The sequence below is a fragment of the Suricata suricatta genome, chromosome 12 (assembly GCF_006229205.1).
Source record: "Suricata suricatta isolate VVHF042 chromosome 12, meerkat_22Aug2017_6uvM2_HiC, whole genome shotgun sequence".
Taxonomy (NCBI): Eukaryota; Metazoa; Chordata; class Mammalia; order Carnivora; family Herpestidae; genus Suricata; species Suricata suricatta.
The window spans coordinates 91968410-91988450 of NC_043711.1; the positions used below are offsets into that span (position 1 = coordinate 91968410).

General features: G+C 43.7%; 2 protein-coding genes and 1 long non-coding RNA gene across 3 annotated transcripts; 1 reads left to right on the forward strand and 2 right to left on the reverse strand.

The window, feature by feature from the left end:
* Nucleotides 1–2003: 2003 nt before the first annotated feature.
* On the reverse strand, nucleotides 2004–7885 carry LOC115275282. The gene is made up of 3 exons (XR_003901473.1): nucleotides 7791–7885; nucleotides 6495–6679; nucleotides 2004–2225 (listed from the first exon to the last, which is right to left on the reverse strand). It is a non-coding gene; the product is annotated as an uncharacterized LOC115275282 (long non-coding RNA).
* Nucleotides 7886–8031: 146 nt separating this feature from the next.
* Nucleotides 8032–9482, reverse strand: LOC115275496 (WAP four-disulfide core domain protein 10A-like). Its single transcript, XM_029919276.1, has 2 exons — nucleotides 9277–9482; nucleotides 8032–8357 (listed from the first exon to the last, which is right to left on the reverse strand). The coding sequence occupies exons 1-2, from the start codon at nucleotides 9365–9367 to the stop codon at nucleotides 8212–8214; spliced, it is 237 nt and encodes a 78-aa protein (XP_029775136.1). The 5' UTR covers nucleotides 9368–9482; the 3' UTR covers nucleotides 8032–8211.
* Nucleotides 9483–13767: 4285 nt separating this feature from the next.
* Nucleotides 13768–19763, forward strand: WFDC9 (WAP four-disulfide core domain 9). Its single transcript, XM_029918682.1, has 4 exons — nucleotides 13768–13783; nucleotides 17783–17920; nucleotides 18876–19023; nucleotides 19552–19763. The coding sequence occupies exons 2-4, from the start codon at nucleotides 17833–17835 to the stop codon at nucleotides 19586–19588; spliced, it is 273 nt and encodes a 90-aa protein (XP_029774542.1). The 5' UTR covers nucleotides 13768–13783; nucleotides 17783–17832; the 3' UTR covers nucleotides 19589–19763.
* Nucleotides 19764–20041: the final 278 nt, after the last annotated feature.

The window sequence follows — 20041 nt, forward strand, 5'->3', positions numbered from 1 at the left end:
TTCAAGGTCTTCCAGGGGTCCCCACTCCTCCACTCCACCTGCCACGGGGGCACACGGTTGTTCCACAGCACAGACCTTGCAGGGCTGGCCAGGCAAGCACTCCTCCCAGCCCAAGCAGTCTAGGCGTGGCCTCTCAGTCCACTGAGGCAGGGTGGGGTTCCCAAGAGCTCTGGAGAACACAGGCCAGGACACCAGTTATCACAAGGGAGAAGACCAGCAGCTTCCAGCAGAATTCATGGTCTGGGGTGTGCGCACTCTGGTGGCAAGGAATAGGTCAGCTGGCAGAATGGTGTACCCACATGGGAGGGAGCACTGGTCATGGATGTGGGAGGCCATTCCCTACGTGGGCCTGGCAGGTAACTTTGCCTCTCTTAATAGTCTCTCCTAGGGTGTCTGAGGTCATGGCCAAGCACTGACAAGATGCTTGCAGAGTCAGGCTGTCTGAGGAAGCACCATGTACATGTTCCTACACAGCATGGTCTTACCACTCAGCTACATCTGCTGATGTCTGTGCCACTGGCTGATCATGATCTCTTTACTATGGGCTCCTGGTCCTACCTCCCAGGATAGGTAGAGAAGCTCCTCTAATGCCAGGCACCCTGGGATGCTCCTGAGGTGGCCAGAGACCCTGGCCTGAGAGAGACAGGTTTCCAGTCTGGGCAACCCTCACTGATGCCCAGGAGGGAGCACTGCCCTGGAGTGTAACACTGCACCCCTGCCTTCAGCAAGCCCTGCCTACCTGCCTGAGTTCTTCACACTTGACTCCATATCCCTGACCCGTCCCATAGGTCGGTCGATGCAGGTCCTGAGGGAGGAGAGAGAACTGGGGGGCAGGGAGCACAGAAAATGGAGGCAAGACAAGTCTCTGATCAAGCCTCATTTATCGAGAGAACACGCACGTCTTTTAAAGGCAGAAGACAGGCAACTTGACATAAGTCAGTTGCTAAGAAACAAGGGCAAGGATAAGGGAGAAACTAAAACTGCAGATTCAGCATAGCACACTGCCTGGGAATCTGATAGGAAGGCCCAGTCTACAGGCCCTGAGCCTGGGAAACCGATAACGCAGCTCCACTGAGCTGGGAGTGATGATGCAGTTCTGCTGAGCTGGGAGTGATAACACAGTTCTGCAGAGCTGGGAGTAACAATGCAGCTCTGCTCTGCGGGCTGCTGATCTTGCAAGGTCGAGGCACATATCTCTTCTTCCAGCAGCTCTTCTGGTGCAAGGCACATCTCTTTTCTTCTCTGGCAGCTCCCGACAGGTCCCCCTTTTTTCTTTTTTCAAAAAAGGGCTACTTCCAAAATATGATAGTATAGGCAAGGAAAGGACTGTGCCTGTCTTAGGTTGGGGGCCTGCCAATCCTTCTTACCCGTCATGGGCATACCCAGAAGCCTGTGCCTGAGTAGCCTGTCTTAGGTTGATAGGATGGTAAGGCGCCTCTTACCCGTCATTGGCTAACCAGCCCATGCCTCTTGCCATAATATAGCTCTATGTCGGCCTCCTGATCGGCCATATTGAGCTTGTGATAATGGAGCTGGGTAGATGGCATCTTGATAGCATCTATTTGTTGCCTTAAAAATGCCATGACCTTATTGAAGAGAACAGGACCCAAGGATACCAAGATCAATAAACCCACAATAGGTCCCAAAAGTGGGAGGAGACAATTTTCCATTTAAGAGTTGCAAAGCTTTGATACCATGATTGTCATACCAGGAAGAGTTAATATTGACAGGAATCATAATATAAGGTGGTTGTTTTACAATCATCATCATATGGACATTCATTCCAGAGGTGACACGATTAGACAAAATACATTCTTTACAGTTTATACCATAAGTATCAGATTGTTTTTTAATTTGCAAAGAGGTAGGATTTTTAGAGTTAATAGTTCTCGATCCATAGACATAACTGCCTCTTTTAGGGCATCAACCTTAAGTATTTTATCAAAAAAATTTTAAGTAGTAAAAGCCAATGCTGTATTTTTAGACATATTGTAAACAAAGGAGGCTGTATGTACTTTTTTAATTAAAGCAACAGTAGACACAGTGAGCTTTTTAATCTGCCCCCAAGTAGAAAGAGGACTATTTTTGGTGTTAAATGACGGACGGATATCATTTATCCGTTTGCAGGAACATAGGTGGAGTCTTCTTATCTTTTGATTCAGGTTGTCGGTTGTTGTCTCTGATGTACTCAGGCGATCTGGCACCCCGATGGATGAATTGCTTTCCTGTGGGGAAATACAAGCAAAACCTTGACCCGCAGTTAGTAAAACATTAGGGCCTTTTTAAGTTTTTGAGAGCACGTCTTTCCATTTTACTAGGGGCTGTGTAGTTAATTTGTTCTGCCAATGCCTAAGCATTGGGGTTTCTCCAGAATTATCTGGAGTCAGGTGATTTAATACAAACCTACAATGAACTAAGATCTGATGAGGTGAGGCATACTTAAAACCTGAATTTTGAAGTCTCGCTATTTGATTTTTTAAAATTTGATTAGCATTTTTTTAATGATGGCATGGCCTTGGCGATTATAAGGAATCCCAGTTAAATGTTGAATGTGAAACTGTTCTCAGAGATTTTTAAAACTTTTTGATGTATATGTTGACCATTATTAGTCTTAATTTTGAAAGGCATTTGTATTGCAGAGAAGCATTGAAATAAATGTTGTTGAACTTCCTTAAAAGCCTCTCCAGTTTGAGCAGATGCGAAAAATGCATGAGAATAAGTATCCACGGTGACATGAACAAAGGACAGTTTTCCAAAAGAATTAACATGAGTTACATCCATCTGCCATAAAGCATTAGGTTTTAAACCTCTGGGATTAATGCCCACATGTGAGACCCCTGAATTAGTAGGTGGGCAGGAAGAACAGTTTTTAACTATTTGTCAAGCCTGTTCTCGAGTGATCTTAAATTGTAGCCTCAGAGCTTTAGAGCCTTGATGATGAATCTTATGAGATTCCTGGGCTTCATGTACAGGGTCTATAGTTAAACAAGCTTCTTTAGTATGAAAGTCAGCTAAAGCATTTCCCTCAGAGAGGGGGTCAGGCAATTTAGAATAAGCTCTAATGTGTTTTATGTAAAAAGGCTTTTGGCGTTGCTGTACTTTAACCTGTAATTTTAAAAGTAAACTTGAAATTTCTGCTTTGTAGACAGGAACTGTTGCAGTTTTAATTGCTGAAAAGAGTCCAACCACGTATCTAGAGTTTGAAAATAGATTAAACCTCTTTGGAGTTTCTTGAAACAATCTAATAACAGCAACAAGTTCAGCTCTCTGGGCTAAAGTTTCCCTAGTTTGAAAAGAAATAATTTTAGGTTTAGACGGGGGAGAAGAAGATCATAGTGTAACCCAGGAGTGGGAAGTTTTTCAGGAGGCATTGTAAGGGGGTATGGCCCCTTTGCCTCTCACATGTTAAAGAGTGCCGAAGCGTGAAGGACATCTGTACAATAATATTTTAACTCAAGTGATTTAACCTCTGAGGACCTGGATCAGCTGCAAGGGCTGTAAGGGCACGAGAGCTTTGCTCAATCACACTCTCCTTACTGGCTCCTTGCTGTTGCTTTCCATATTTCCCACTATTGTTTTTAATTGTACAAGATGCATTTTGGCATTAGTCAATGTTCCTGCCCAAATGTGTGCACCAAAGCAAGGTGGCAAATTAGGGAGAAGAGGTATGAAAAGCCAATTGCTTAACTAACATGGTGCCAGCAGAAGGCAGGAAAAGAGAATTCCCAGTTAAAAAAATTTTTGAGAGGCATTTAGAACTAGAATAACATTTACAGTAGTGTGTTTCCATGTTTTAAATTCTTGCCTAGTTTGAATGTAGTTTTTAGTTCTGAAAATTTCTACATATTTTGGTATTAGCCTTAAAGATGTCAAATACCTGTATTTGTCCCCAAAATCCTTTTTGTAAATCTCTCTCAAGAAACACATCTTGTGACAAATTCTAGAAATGGACACTGTTAAAGATTTGAGAGTTCATTACATTGCTTATTAAGAATGAATCAACAATCCAGGAAATTTTAGTCATTTTGAACATAGAGAAAAGTAGAATTTTAACCCTATACCAATGTACCTTTAAATTTTCATTCATTTTAATTTCAGTTTATCTTGAGCATATACAAAAATCCTTTTTTAATGATTTCCCTTCATGAACCTTTTGCAACTTTGTCCCAAAGTTATCTCTCCCCAAACAATCAACCTCATTTAGGACAAAATTATCTTTCTTTTATCCTTAACAAAAATGTATTTCCATTCCTTATATTCTTTTTTACATATTCCCACTTTCTTACATACAGGATTGCTTTTCCTATTTTCAACAGTCTTTTGTACTCTTGGTAGAATTTTAACTTTTAGGAAACCTCAGTCTCTAATTGAGGACTTAGTAACTAACTGAAAGATGTTTATACTAGAACTTTTCTTAGATGGAAATTTTATGAACCAATTAAGTAGAGAACAGATTTTTACCAGTTTAAAATATCCCCAGTTGTTTTGCCACAAATCAAAAGCCCAAGCATCTACAGATCTCATTTTGTATTAATATATCAATCACTATTTGTGGCTTGTGCTTTAATTTTTATCTTTTTAGATAGCTAATGAATTTAATCTCAATTTATCATCAAGTAAAACCTTAACGGTTTAAGTTACTAAGAACCTTTAAAATTATTTTAACAATTACTCATGAAAACTATAGAATAGACCAAATTAACCATCCTTTTAACATACACTTGTTAAAAATTGGAGTAGAGATCATAGGATCCTATTTGACTTTTGGCAGATTTAGATAGAACATAAATTTCTGTTTTTATCTCAAACCAACAAACTTAAGCTTAAACACTGAATAAGTTTTGCTTGAGCCCAGGTAAGACACTTTGTTCCCTATAGTTGATTTTAACCTTGAAATTTGGTGCAAAAAACTGATTTTTGTGGTCTTTTGTTTCTTATCACCTAAGGCAGAGAGAGAAGCTGGTGTTATGCAAATTGGCCTTTTTCTACCCAGCGGTTGGCAACCTGATGGCCTTCTGGTTGCCTTAGGCAATGGGGCGGTACAGAAGAATGGGAGAAGGGAGAGCGAGAGGAAAGGCTCTCCAGGGGGGAGAGAAGGAGAATTCCCAGTTTAAAACTTTGTCAGCTTTGACAGAGAAGCAGGTTTGAGGCTTTTTGTTTTATTTTGTTTTGTTTAACCAGTAGAATTAGGCAATCCATGTCAGTCCAGAGAAGAGAAGGAACTCTCCCCGGAACAAAATGAGTTTCTGGCAGCTGCTGGGAAATATTCCTTCAGGTCTCTGTCCCGAGGTAGACCAACAATATTTAGTTCCAATTATAGCCATCATCCTGGGAAATGAATGAGGGAGAAGCCCTCACTTCTACAAAACAGAGGAACACAAAGAGAGTGCATCCCCTTCAGTATGATTTTATTTTAGACAGACCAATAAGGTCTCTTTCTCTGTATAGTCTTAACCCCATGTTTTCGTGAAGGAGTGTAAAACTGAAATCCGTAATAATAACAACTGGACAAACAAGTACAGAGGTGGCCACAAAATAGGTCTGCAGGTTTAATAAAGGGCCCGATTGACGTCTTGGTGCGGTCCTGGAGTGGGAAGTAATGCTGCGTCCAGCCTTCCACTTCATACCCCAGACAAGAAACACATGTGCATTTAAAATTTAGATGATGAACTAGCTTACCTCTGGAGGTTTAGACAGGTGACTCTTACAGATTACTGGCGCCATTTTTAGGGTGGAAGAAAATCTAGATAGAATCCTCTTTCTTTAGACTCCTTATGGCCCAAAGCTTCTCAAGTTCTGACCTATCCATCACTCTAATTTTGCCTATCTCTACGGGGGGGGGGGGGGATTTTGCAGCAACCCGAAACAAGTAGAACAGACTCTGTATTGCCCATCCCTTATTTGTTATCCCTTATTTTCTTATGATATGGTGATGCAAAGACAAACAAAGGGTAGGGTGCCCCCTCTAATGAGGAGACCAATCAGATGCCTGTCTGGCCGTGTCCCAAAGGAGCTTAGGTGAGCTTAGCCGTAGCGGACTCATCGTTGTGACTTACGATCAGAAACTATTCTGATGCCACCATAGACCATATGCTTTTCACCACAGTATCACAGACCAGGCCCACTCGGACTCCATAGGCTTTCTGGGACCTTAAGGGTGCCCACCCATGGAGCCACAAACTCGAACTCGGCAGGCAAGCCAAACCAAGCCGCACATTCACACTCACACACACACCAGAGGCTATGACATTCCCTCCCACAGAGGTTTTACAAACAAGACCGAGACATTAGAAAAACACTTAACTGGGCAATCGCTTTACTTTATTCATTTTTCTTATTCTCTATCTATATTTAGAAAAACACTTAAGGACAGACTTCATAGAGGGACTGAAAAAATTTTAATAATTACTTTTTCTTAACCTTTAATCCCCGTTCCCTGAGGGTCTCTGTTAGACCATTTCCTTATTTCCTGCCCCAGAGTTTTGATCACTCACCCAAGTCTTGTATTATGCAGCATGTTCTCATGCAGTCGACTCCTTATAACTTCTTTTAAACTTTAGTAGCTACTTTTTTTCTCTTCTTTTTTCACTTCAATTGGCTTCTTCACTGGACCCCTCGTACTCAGGCTGCACACGTTGGGCGCCACTTGTCCCACCCCGCAGGTTGGTCAACGCAGGTCCTGAGGGAGGGAGAGAGAATTGGGGGGCAGGGGGCACAGAGAATGGAAGCAAGACAAGTCTCTGATCAAGCCTCATTTATTGAGAGAACACACACGTCTTTTAAAGGCAGAAGACAGGCAACTTGATGTAAGTCAGTTGCTAAGAAACAAGGGCAAGGATAAGGGAGAAACTAAAACTGCAGTTTCAGCATAGCACACTGCCTGGGAATCTGATAGGAAGGCCCAGTCTACAGGCCCTGAGCCTGGGAAACCGATAACACAGCTCCACTGAGCTGAGAGTGATGACGCAATTCTGCTGAGCTGGGAGTGATAACACAGTTCTGCAGAGCTGGGAGTAACAATGCAGCTCTGCTCTGCGGGCTGCTGATCTTGCAAGGTCGAGGCACATATCTCTTCTTCCAGCAGCTCTTCTGGTGCAAGGCACATCTCTTTTCTTCTCTGGCAGCTCCTGACATATCCCCATTGGGCACATGTGACCTAGTCCCTGGGTTAGTCCCAGGACCACCTCAGAGGAGCTGTGCTTGCATAGAATTGTCAGGAGTCTGTACCCCAGTGACTAAGGTCCACTGATTCATCATGAGACCATGGGCAACACTTAGTGGCCAATTAATTCTTAGTAGCATCACCATGACCAACCTGTTCCCCACCATCTGGCTTCTCATTGGATTAAAAATGAGAGAGAGTGAGACCATACGGAGGAGGATTGGGGAAAGGTGGGAACCTCATTTGATGGAAGGCACTGGAGTCTCAGGTCCTGGCACCCCATTCCATGCCCCCATCACAAAAGGGGCCATATTGGTTGGTAGAGGATGAGGGTGGGAGATGTTAGTGTAGGCACTCATTCCATACTCATGGTCTCACCATTAATGGAGGCAGCAAGGAAACAGGGGGTCCAGACAAATATCCTCCTCTACCCACAAAATGACCTCTCACTCTCTTTTGGCCTTGAGCATGTCACTTAACCTCCCCAGGATTGGCCTTCTTCATCGTAAGGACAATAATCTGAACCTCACAAGGAGAATGAGGAGAGCAGAATGGAGGTAGATTAAATTTAAGAAGAGGCCTCCTTGGGTGCCTCTTACTCTGTGTCCCAGAGTGTAGCCCCACCTACCTCATTTTTAACTTGGCCCTTCTGACTCCAGGTTGAGGAGTGTTCCGGTTAGCACTGGGAGACAACGGGCACGAGCAGTCTCTCCCCGGGGCAGTGCTACTTCAGGGAGCAGATCAACAGTGCGGCTGGGCCTCAGGGCCCTGGCAGGGGAGCAGGGGCCAATGGGAGAGAAAATAGAGAAGCATGCCAAGGGGCACTCTGGGGTCTACATTGGGTTCTCAATGATTACAGGCACAAGGAGTAAAGTAGGAAGGTCTATGGACATTTGTTCTGGTTTATTTGACAGGAACAAACAGTTCAGACAGAAGGGAGGGTGCGTTCCCCCGGACATCCTGGTGGCGGAAATCTGAGGTCCTGGTGTCTTGGTCTGCCTAAAGAGTTGGGGGAGCAGGATGCACAAAACAGCACCCTCACCCACTCCCTAGAGGCTCATGCAAATATTTCCACAGAAGGTTGAACAGCATATGTTATTTGCTTGGCAATCTTGGTGATATTCACATGGATGTCTGCACATATATATGTTGGTATGTTTTTCACAATTCTTGACTTCACTGAGCAGCTCTATCCCTGAAACAGAGTAGGAGCAGGGTCAGTGGAACCAGACCTCTAGGGAGCACGTGTCTGAAGTTTAAATCCTCCCCAAAGACCCCAGGATCCAGGCCCCACTTACAAAGCTCTTGGACTTTCTTTCAAGTCACTTTTTGCCCTTTACCCAATCCTGGTAGTATCTTAAACCCTATATCCTTCAATCTAGCCAACATATCTCAATGTCTGGCCTTTCTGGGCCCTCTCCATTCTCTGCAGCTAAGGACCTATATCCCTTATAAGTCATGACTTTGGTGAAGCTACCGCCATAGAATCTAACCTATGAAAACTCAGCAAAGTCTGAGACATCCTGCAGACCCTCACTCCCCAGGATTTGCAGGGACCCAAGGGAAGATGATTTGACACTTTGCTTCCTCTCTCCTGTGTCTGTCACTGTGTCCAGGACCCCTGCCGCATCCCAGAAAATACCACTTGCACTATTTCCCTTCCACTGCCACCATCATGGTCTCTCTGATGAGAACCTTGACTTGACTCTGTATACCCCACAACTTACTTCCCCAGGGCCCTTTCATTCTGCACCTACTCCCATCAATATTTCTGGATGTTTGTATGTCACATATATGCAGAAATCCAAGAATAGTTGTTTGGTTTTCCCAAGTGATTCTCAGCCCTGATGTACCTTTCACTACTGTATGTACCATTTGTGTCTGGGTATTTGGAATGGAGAATCAAAAGACCAAGTTTCCCCCTCCACCCCCATCATTGTTCCCAGTGCTGTGTAAATGGGCCAGAGGGTTAGAGTTTGGGAGGACCCAGAGTCTTTGTAGTGCTGTGGTCTGAGCAAGATGTGATTTAAGATTCCAATTTCCAGGTCCTCCCCAGAAGAGACACAGCCCCTCCTGGCCCGCTTCCCTCCCCAACCCCTTAGTCCATCACCTACTGTGCATCTTTTTCAGTTTACGGCGCCCTCCCTGGGCCTGTAGCAGCAGCACAGAGAGGAGCAGGATGGGCACCAGAGCCTGGGTTGGCATGACTCTGGCCAGAGGGCAGCTCTCAGTCTGGGAATGACTTCTCTGGAGAGCTGGGTCCTTGTCCTGGGCTCTTCCCTGCTTCCACTGGCCAAGCAAGAAGCCTTTCCCCTCCTTCCCTTTGCCTTCCCTGACCGTGGCCTGTTCTCTGTGGGACTAGTCTTCTGCAGATGACTCCTCCTCTCACATGATTTACTCTCGCCTTTGCAAACAATTCTTCCTACTTTCTAATTATAAGATAATTTACAGTAAAAAGGAGAAAGGTATAATTTTTTTTAATGTCATAATCTAACTGCAGAGAACCTGTGCCTCATTGTATTACCATTCTATTTTTTTGAATAATTAACATAAATTATCTATTGTTTTCTCACATTTGGAATCACTGACCTTTTGTTACCCATCTTGTCCCACCCTCATCTAGTCAGGAAAATGTTTCCCAATATGATTTTCCATAATTACACGTCTCACTTAGAATAAATACTTCTTGTTGGGGCACCTGTGTGGCTCAGTCAGTTAAGTGTTCGACTTCAGATCAGGTCATGATCTCACAGTTTGCGGGTTTGAGCCCCGTGTCAGGCTCTGTGTTGATGGCTCAAAGCCTGGAGCCTGCTTTGGATTCTGTGTCTCCCTCTCTCTGCCCTTTCCTTACTCCTGCTCTATGTTTCTCTCTTAAAAATAAATAAACACTTAAAACATTTTTAAATTATCTATTGTCAAGCATTTGCCTTGTTCTAATTACTGATTATCTACACAATATTTTATGTTGAGCATTTTCAACCCTAAATCGTTTATTTTTTAGACGAATATAAGAGAGGTGGAATTTATTAGTGTAAGAGTTAAGTACGTATTCAAGGATAAATAAATAAATTCATACATATATGCATGTTTACCTGTATAGATGCACATGTACATGGAGAGACAAACAGAGAGAGGGAGAATAAGTTTTGTAATGTCTACATCATGTTGAACTCAACAGAGGATGAGTGTCAGTTCCTTCAGACACTGTAAGACACCACGGTATAAATCAGGAGATGCTGGGGAAGAATCAGCCCTCTTTGTCTATAAAACTTTGAGTAGCAAGCCCCACACAAGCAAGGATCATAAGAACACCCTTACCTCTTAGTTTATACTGGGTATTAAGACCCAGCCTGGAATTGGACTTTTAGAAGAAAAACCTTTTGGTCCAGGAGTCAGCGGGACTTGCAAGTTTATGCAAGCAGATCCGCTGACTCCACGTGGATTGGTGGCAGAGCCAGGAGTGGATAGACAGGAACCCAAAACAGCCATTTCAAATGAACTATCTCTATGCTCTTCAAGAACAGACAACGTGGGGAATTTGTTCTGGTTTTATGGAGTTGAGGGGGTGACATCTGCGTCAGGGGCCTTTTCCTGTTCTGTGAGGTTGAGGGTAAATTACTCTAACTCTGGGCGCCTGGATGGCTCAGTTGGTTAAGCCTCCGACTTCGGCTCAGATCATGATCTCACGTTCATGGGTTGGAGCCCCGCGTCGGGCTCTATGCTGACAGCTCAGAGCCTGGAGCCTGTTTCAGATTCTGTTTCTCCCTCTCTCTGTGCCCCTCCCTGCTCATTCTCTGTCTCTCTCTGTCCCAAAAATAAATAAAAACATTAAAAAAAAACAATTACTCTATCTTGTCCTTCAACTTAAATTATTTCTTCCTGTCGACAGGCTCCACTACCGACTGCCTTAGGAGGTGCCTCTCAGCCTTTCCTTTCTCACCTGCCTCCTCTTCTCTACTTGTTCATCCTAGTGGCTGTGGGAAGATCTCCACAAACTATGTCCTCTGTCAACATTTTCTGAGTGGGATAGTTTCAGCCCAAGACACTCAACCCTCACCCTTTACCTTGAGGTCGACTATACCAACCTCCCTATCCAAAAAGGATTCCTAAGCGGTGCTTACATTTCCACCAGCAGCCATTTCTTTCTTTGGAGATTGGATCCCTTTAAAATGCAAATGCTGTATGATCTCACTTATATGTGTGTAGAAAACAAAGACAGCCCAAACTCATAACTACAAAGAACAAATTAGTGGTTGTCAGAGGTGGGAGGTAGAGTGTGGACAAAATGTGTTCAAAAGGTACACATTGTTAGTTATAAAATGAGTAAGTCCTGGAGATGTCCTGTACAGCGTGGTGACTGTAGTTAACAGTACCGTCTAGTATATTGAAAAGTGACTAAGAGACTAGTTCTTAAAAGCTCTCATCACAAGGAAAACAAGTGTGTAATTGTGTGGTGATGAATGCTGGCTAGATTTATTGTGATGATGATTTCACTATATCAATTTTGAATCATTATTCTGCATATCTAAAACTGATACAATGTTATATGTCAATGATACATTGTTGCACATGAATTTAGCCTCAATCCTTCCTTCTTGACCCAGAGTTGATCTTCTGGGCCTGCACTCGGAGGGCTACGTGACTGTCCTCAGGTGCAAGGAAAAAACACAAGTAAGAAGACAAGGGTTAATGTCCCCTGCTACCGGTTGATTATGACACAGTTCGCATAGTTTGTCCTTGAGATAATGGCTATCCCCTTGAAACTCCCCAAACCCCTAAACCACGCCTTCAAAATAACAAAAGTTTTCCTATATACCAGGATAAGGGCCACTCTCTTTATAATTTTGTAGCCTTTTTGCCATAACTGCTCAATTCTGCTTTGTAACACCTGCTTGCCTGCTTGCTCATTATAAAAAGCCCTAAATCCTTGGACTAGGGGTTGCACATTTAGAGAAATCTGTGTTAACTCTGTGTGGTCCCGGCTAGTAATAAAGACGCCCTGAAATCGGCCTCAGTGGTCTTGACTGGTCTCTATGTCTCTCGGCATAACAATATCAACTTAAAAATGCAAATGAATGTGGAGTAATCATTTTCTAGGATACATGGAGAGCTCAGGAATGGAGACTATGAGAGGAGACACCAGCAACACAAACTTACAGCTGTAGGAGAAAACATGGGCACATTATGGATCAAAAATACATGGGCAAGTATTATATATAGGTGTAATATGTGTGTGTGTATATATATGTATATAAAATCATATAACACATACATAATAATGTGCATGCACCTGTACATAGATCCATGTCAATAATGTGTGTGTGTGTATGTGTGTGTACATTAGGGGTGTTTATATGTATGTGTGTAAAATGTATGTGTTCATATATATGTGTGTATATACACCATATGCATGTATGTGTGTGTGTGTGTGTTTAAAATACACAGATAGTGACAGCAAGAGCCTGCTGTTTTCCTAAATTCTGCACAGCTTTTTTGCATCCCCATCTGCATGATCCAGAAGTAAGAGTGGCAAGGATCCTGGGAGGGAGCTTCTTGGTACTCTCAGTGACTGTGCTCCTCAAACAGACTCCCAAGAGCCCCTGACATCGGAGCCAGACACAGGGCGGAGCTGTGATTTCCCTTATGGAACATCGTTTTCCTACCATGGAAAGCAAGGCCTTGGGAATCCATAACTCAGTAACTTTAGGTTTGGCACTATTGCAGTCCCCATCAAAGTCCCCTTCAGTTTGCTCCCACACATTTGCACCCAGGTCCCCAAAGTCTGCCTTTGGTCTCTATACAGTCCACCTTCCTCAGCCAAGTCCCTGAGATCCCATTGCTCAATGCACCTGACACATCCTGGGGAAAATCACTTGTATATGATGTCTACAGTCAGTGTGGGGAATACTCTTGGAGAGAGAGTTTGAAAGAAGGAGGTCTACACCTTGGGAGCCCTGGCCTTTGCCCACTTGACTTTTCTGTTTTGTCTAATCAGTTCCAAATCATGGCTATGGTGCCCATGCTCCTCTCTGATATTTGCTGTGCAGATCCTCCCACCCCTGGGTGTTCATCTGTCTTTCATAAAGTCCTTTCTATATAGTCTCTTTTTATCCACATTTGACCCCTAGGGCATTTGGTGGGAGATGGTGTTATGCCTCAACTAGCAAAAGAGAATCAGTACAGACAAGGGTAGGACCTTGTTAGCACAAAGAAAGTCCAAGGCAAATACATGTACAAACTGCCCTTCGCTCCCCACCTTTGGGTAGAAACAGATGCATCCGATAAGACTCTAGACTTGGGTCTGCTTAGGTGGTCAGAGCTGTGACTCAGGTACACAGTGTTCCTCCTAGCTTACAGGAGGTACTGCTCACATCAAAGACAATCCAGAGAATATCAAAGGAAAGAGTGTGTGATATGGCAAACATGTAGTTCCTGGGTAGAACTTACAGATCTGTCACAACACAAATCACCATTAAGTTCTAGGCCTTTGAACTTTGTTTTTCTGCTCCTCTGCCCCCTATTCCAGGCCACGACCTCCCCTCCCCCTCCCAAAAAGGAAGTGGCCATATAAAAGAGCTTTTGGCCAGTTACTGCAGACACTCAACTCAGACACCTTCAGAGGTAGGTGGGGGTAAGGGTCTTGAGGCATGAAATTTTTTTTATTCTATTTATTTTTTATTTTTTATTTTTTTAAATAGTTAAATAGTCAAATTGGTTTCCATAGAACACCCAGTGCTCTTCCCCACAAGTGCCTTCCTCCATCACCATCACCTCTTTTCCCCCCTCCCCCTTCCCCTTCAACCCTCAGTTTGTTTTCAGTATTCAATAGTCTCTCAAGTTTTGTGTCCCTCTCTCTCCCCAACTCTCTTTCCCCCTTCCCCTCCCCCTGGTCCTCCATTAGGTTTCTCCTCTTCTCCTGTTAGACCTATGAGTGCAAACATATGGTATCTGTCCTTCTCTGCCTGACTTATTTCGCTTAGCATGACACCCTCGAGGTCCATCCACTTTCCTACAAATGGCCATATTTCATTCTTTCTCATTGCCATGTAGTACTCCATTGTGTATATACACCACATCTTCTTGATCCACTCATCAGGTGATGGACATTTAGGCTCTTTCCATGTTTTGGCTATTGTAGAAAGTGCCGCTATGAACATTGGGGTACATGTGCCCCTATGCATCAGCACTTATGTATCATGAAAATTTATTTGTGGCTTCTTGGATGAGTTCCCAACCCAAGTAGTGTCAACAATATTTCTGTGAGATGGGGATTATTGTCTCTGGTGTCCAAATAAAAAAAAAAACTGAGAAGAAAGGTGGCATACCTGTTTGAAGTCACACAAATAAAAGGGGCGGACTGAAACAAGATACCAGTATGGCTGACTCTAAATCTAACACTTTCTCCTCGTAAACATTATCTGGAAAGCAGAGGATGCTGAATTCTGAGGGGAGTAGTAGCTCTGGATTTTGTGATGCCTAGGGGCCTTGTCACCACCCTACACTTTGTCTCAAGGTGACCAAGAATCACCCAAAATTCTGTCTGTAAGTAGTGCCCGGCCTGGGCATGATTATATTTCTCTTATCTGGTTCAGTTAATGCACCCAAGGTGTGCAAAGAAGGGGACTGGACATCCGCAGGATCCTGAACCCCCTTCAAGGGCAAGTAAGGAACTCAGAAAACTGGACTCAGAGTAAGGCCTTCTCAATGAACAGATTTCAAAGTTCTGGAAAACTTAGATGGAGAAGGATACTTTTAGATACAAATCAATAGCTGCATGGACCCATTGCTTTGGACTTCCTGTGTTTCTGTCCCTGCGCACCAGTCTTCCCCCTTCTTTGTGCATAAGGCAGCTTCCAGGAATGCAGGTCCACTTCGGTGCATGCACACCTTCCCCCGCTACCTCCTGCCTCACTTCCCCGCCTGTGAGTGGATAACAGAGCCCCTGCCCTGCGTGTCTCTCTTGTTGTGTGCTGATACCTTCAGAGGATCACAAACACAGCCTGAGCCAGGCTCAAGAATGGGGTGTCCTGCCACCTTGAGCTGCCCTCTTGTGCAAACAATGTGAGTGATGGACAGGATTTCTGGAAACCTATCATGCTAATGACACTTTGCCTTTGCCCTGAAGCTTCATCAACTAGGTGATACCTTTTGGTAAACATTGCCCAATGGTAAATGAAGCCCCGATACCTTGACCTGGCAGTTCCTTCATCCAGCCATGCCGAGGGAAGCTTGCAGGGACCCAGTTTCTGAATGGAGAATGTTGAAGCACAGATGTAAGCTTCTAAGAGTGGAAGTCCCACCAACATCTGATCTTTTACATTTTAAAGTTTCTCTCCTTTTGTTTCCATAATCTCCTTCTCTCTCCATCCCTTCAGGTCTCTTAAATCCAACCTGCTCAAAATCAATGTGTCAAAGATTCACATGCATTTTTCCAGCTTCTAAGTTTCATTTATTCTGAAGGGAGAATAAGTTTTCAAAGGCCCTTTTGGAACATTTTGCGCCTTTTTAAATGATCTGTATTACTCACACTAGCTTTTGAGCACAGGAATTTTGGTTGATTCATCTAGAGCAGCATTGTTCAGTAGAACTTTCTGTGATGAGAAAAATGTTCGATGTTAGAGCTGCCCAATATAATAGCCACTAGCTACGTGTGGCTATTGACTGCTAGAAATGACTGGAAGCTGAATTTTAAGTTGACTTAAAGGAGAAAGGGCTACCATACTGGACAGGGCAGAGAGTCTCTTCTCTTTGGTTGAAAACTTCTGAACGACTATAAAGACTTTCAGGGAGAAGGGCCATCACTGCTTTGTGACCATGTAACCATAACATTAGAATTTCACTCTTTTCTTGGCCTCTTTTCTTTTCCTTCCTCTTTGGTTTCAGGATGGTAAAGCAGCAGATAAAGGATAAAGGGAGCAGTTAGGAGAGCACTGGAAATTTGGCTGGTACTTAGACCCCTCCCCCTCTCCATGCCCCATCTTCTCCCACCTCTCAACTGCCAGTTGTTAGCAGGCTATTTCATCTTCTGCTTCACTGATTTTCCTTAACAATCACTACCATCTTGTGGGGAATGAATATCATATTTATAGTTGGATTGTTGGCATAACTTGTGTGATGTGGTCATATTATTTTGTCTCCCTTGTCTGTATTCTTTATTCAGAATGGCTAGTTGTTTCTTTTCTTTTCCAGGAAAAAGTAGGTAGGTCCCCCACCTTTTTTGTGCCACTCAGTCACAAAACATCTCAACTTAATAACTAAACGTGGGGCTCCTGGGTGGCTCAGTTGATTAAGTGTCCAACTTTGGCTCAGGTCATGATCTTGTGGTTTGTGAGTTTGAGCCCCACGTCAGGCTCTGAGCTGTCAGCTGGGGCCTGCTTTGGAATCTGTGCCTCCCCCTCTCGCTGCCTTTCCCTTGTTCATGCTCTGTCTCTTGCTGGCTCTCAATAATACATAAATGTTTAAAAAAATTTTTAAAATAACTACATGTACAGGTCCATGTAATTAACCACAACTCCACCAATTGTTGACAACTGTGGACTCTCTCATCCCTCAGAGGCTCTAGTTGTGGAAAAAGATGTGGTCAGTATGTCCATCTTGGGCTCTTTGTGTTTCTGTTCTGTCGCCCCCATCTGGCTAAAAAAAAATATTTCTCCCTCCTAGAGAGTAGAGGGGGAACCAGTAGGAGGGAGTGGGACAGGTCTCACACAGGAGATGCTCTCCTAAGCTGGCTTTGTGCCACTGGCACTCTTTCATGGGAGATTTCAAGGGTTCACTGCAGACACAAAATGCTGTCTGGCCATTTACAACTTAGATGTGCCCCAACTACAGCCCTCTGGCCAGATACGTCACCCTTTAGAGTCTTCAGTCATGACTCAGATCTGTGGTATCCCTACAAACTTCTGGAGACACACACTAAGCTCTGTGAGTAGTAGCCACAATGCCTTTTCTCTCCATTGGAATTAGAAGACAGCTTCCCTGCTTCCTGAGTAGAGCTTTGGACCAATAAAATCTTTGAGACCCTTTCTACAACTCCTTCAACTTTGGATCATCTGTTTAGATTTAAGTTTAGAGTTCCCTGACCCGTTCTTGGCTGTCAACTTTCTCAAGTCCTACTGAGTAACCCATCTATCATAATTCATTTTGGATTCACTCTGGTACTCTGTCTTAGGGTCTAGACTAACACTTCCATCATATTACCCTATCACATATGTTCTTAAGTAAAAAAAAAATTTCAGGAAACTTGATGTGTTTTATTATTCCAAGTTCATCAAAATATTGAGGACAACAAAAATGATACACATACACTGGTTATCTCTGGGTGGTGCAATGACTAATACCTATCTATTGGATTTTTTGTTTGACTAGTTAATTATACAAGCTGAATATTTACTGATTTTTAATCAGAAAAAGCAATGCATTTTTAAACAAAATAATTTTGCAAAGGAAGTGGCATGTAATGCAAGATGGGGAAGTAGCCTTGGAAAGCCAATGACTAGTTGGGTTGTTGTTGGGTGACAGAGGATGAAAAGGGAAAGTCGGAGAAAGAATAACCCAATATTCATGAGCATGTTCTCTCCCTCTCTGATCCTACTCTTCTAATTCCTGTTCAACCTCTGGCAGCATTGAGAGAAGACCAGAAATTAACCCAAACACACATAGAGACTACCACCATGAAGTCCTGGATTCTCCTACTCAACATGCTCGTCTACGGGGTTTTAATGCCTCTGCCTGTGATGGGAAGCCTTGGGAACAATTTTAGTAGGTGGTATGGCAAGGGAGGAGGGGGCTCTGCCCAAGCCTGGGATGTCTGGTGTAACTGATTCAGGGACCACCTTTCCCATATCCCAACCCTCCTTAGAGCAGAGACATCCAAGAAAGATTTTGGTTGGATGTTCCCAATTAAGTGCTTCTCCTTGCTCCCCTTCATGTCTCTGAAAGCGATCATGGGTATGTGGAAAGGGAACATAGCTCAGTCCATAAGTCCATTACATAAGCTTGCAGGAAATGATATTTGACAAAGTTAGGCTACCTTAGGCAGGGGAAGCAACAACACAGAGCTTCCCTCTGAGCCCTTCTTTTCAGAATCTCTGCCTTTGATGAATACCAAAAGAACAATATTATTTCCTTGGAATATGAAAAAAATGGAAAAGAAAATAAGATATCCTTAGAATCTAAGTTTGGGGTCAGAGGATAAAATGGGAATATTAAAGGGAGGGTTGTGGGCCAGTGAAAGATACAGAATCTGGAGAGAGGCTGAGTGCTTAGGTGATACCAACACAGAAGCAAATAGACAAGAGGAAGTATAGGTGCCTATTTTCCCCCAGCTCAGTCTTCCATTCTGCAAATTGCATGTGGAAATTGGAGCTACATAATATTGCAGGCCCTGAAATCCAATGTCCTCTGAGGATAGACTTGGGGAAGTGGTGCCATAGATGCTGAAGTTGTCCTGGGTCTTATCTTATGGAGCTTGGGGAGGGCCTGGAGGCCTGCAGTATTGTTAGGGATATGGGGAAGGAGGGAAGGCATGTCATGCAAGAATGGTCTCCTGTGAAAAAACAAAGTAGAACTCAAGAAAAGGATTTTCTTTAAATGCAGAGAAATATTTTGTCTGTGACTTCAAACTTAGGTTCCAGAGTTCAGGGATAATTAAGCTTGAGAAAAGATTCTTCTCTAAGTTGTGGGTGGATGGATATGCCAACATCTATCATCTCAGTTCCAGAGGGAAAAACAGATACTGCGCAGTGCTGGGTACAGCCTCTGTTAAAGTACTGTGAGAAGAGGTGCACTAAATTACAGAAGTGTTTATTTCCCAATCATACATGCTGTTGGACCTTCTGTGGAAACATCTGCTTGGATAATGAGTGAGTTGATTAGAGTGGAAAGGTCGGGCCTGGATATGCTTCCTCACTACTGGTCACCCTCATTCAGAAGCTGTGGCCCAGAACAGAAGTCACCCAAACCCAGGACAAAGAAATAAGCAGCATAAGCCAATGTCCTACTATCTCTGCATCTGGGCTGACATTTAGGGCAAAATAAATCAAGACACAAACATGGAGGGCATGGCTCCACTTTTCTTCCTTCACGTTCATTCAGTTCCCCAAAGGGTCACCCATCAGTTGTTCATCCCTCCTTTGTCCAAGGCCCCCATTATGGACTCCCTAGTCTGGCCTCTCCATTGGCCCTTTGTCTCAGGCAGGCCCAGAAGACCCAGTCTCCCCCTGTCTGCTGAATTGGCAAACCCCTTGGGAGAAATTGCTGAAAATTGGGTAACCTCTGAATTACAGAACAAATTCCTTTTCCCATTAACCGGAGCCAGAGGTGTTGTTAAGTTTGGGAAAGGATGTTCCCTAGAGTTACCTGACTTTAACCACTTGCCTTTTCTCTTGCAGAGAACCCTTCAAATCCATGGTAGACTCTAGGTTCTAGCTGCCCCACCACTGGTGTGGGCTAGAGGATGCCTATGTTGTCTAAGAAGAGTGCTACCTGGCTCCCTGCTGGGTTATCCCCTTGCTCTGGCTGAAGACCATTCTATTCTCCCCCTTGATCTCTCTATCGTGAGAAGACTCAAGACTCTGCCAAATAAACTGATATCCAACTGAGGGCTCCGCATTGTGTTATACTCCATTCCTTGGTTCCATTTGTCTCTTTACAGTGATCAAACTGTGCTTCCCACCCCACTATGGGTTATAGACACTCAACTCTGCCTTCCCAGTTAGACCTATATATTTGTCAGTAGACTCACAGCTCTAGCAAAAATGCAGAGATTTATTAAAATGTCAGTAAACACAGTTAAAGCTTATTCTCATCCACAATACATTTCACTGAGGGTGGTCAAGGAGCACTCCCATGCCGTGAATGATTCAAGCACCATGCATGTTT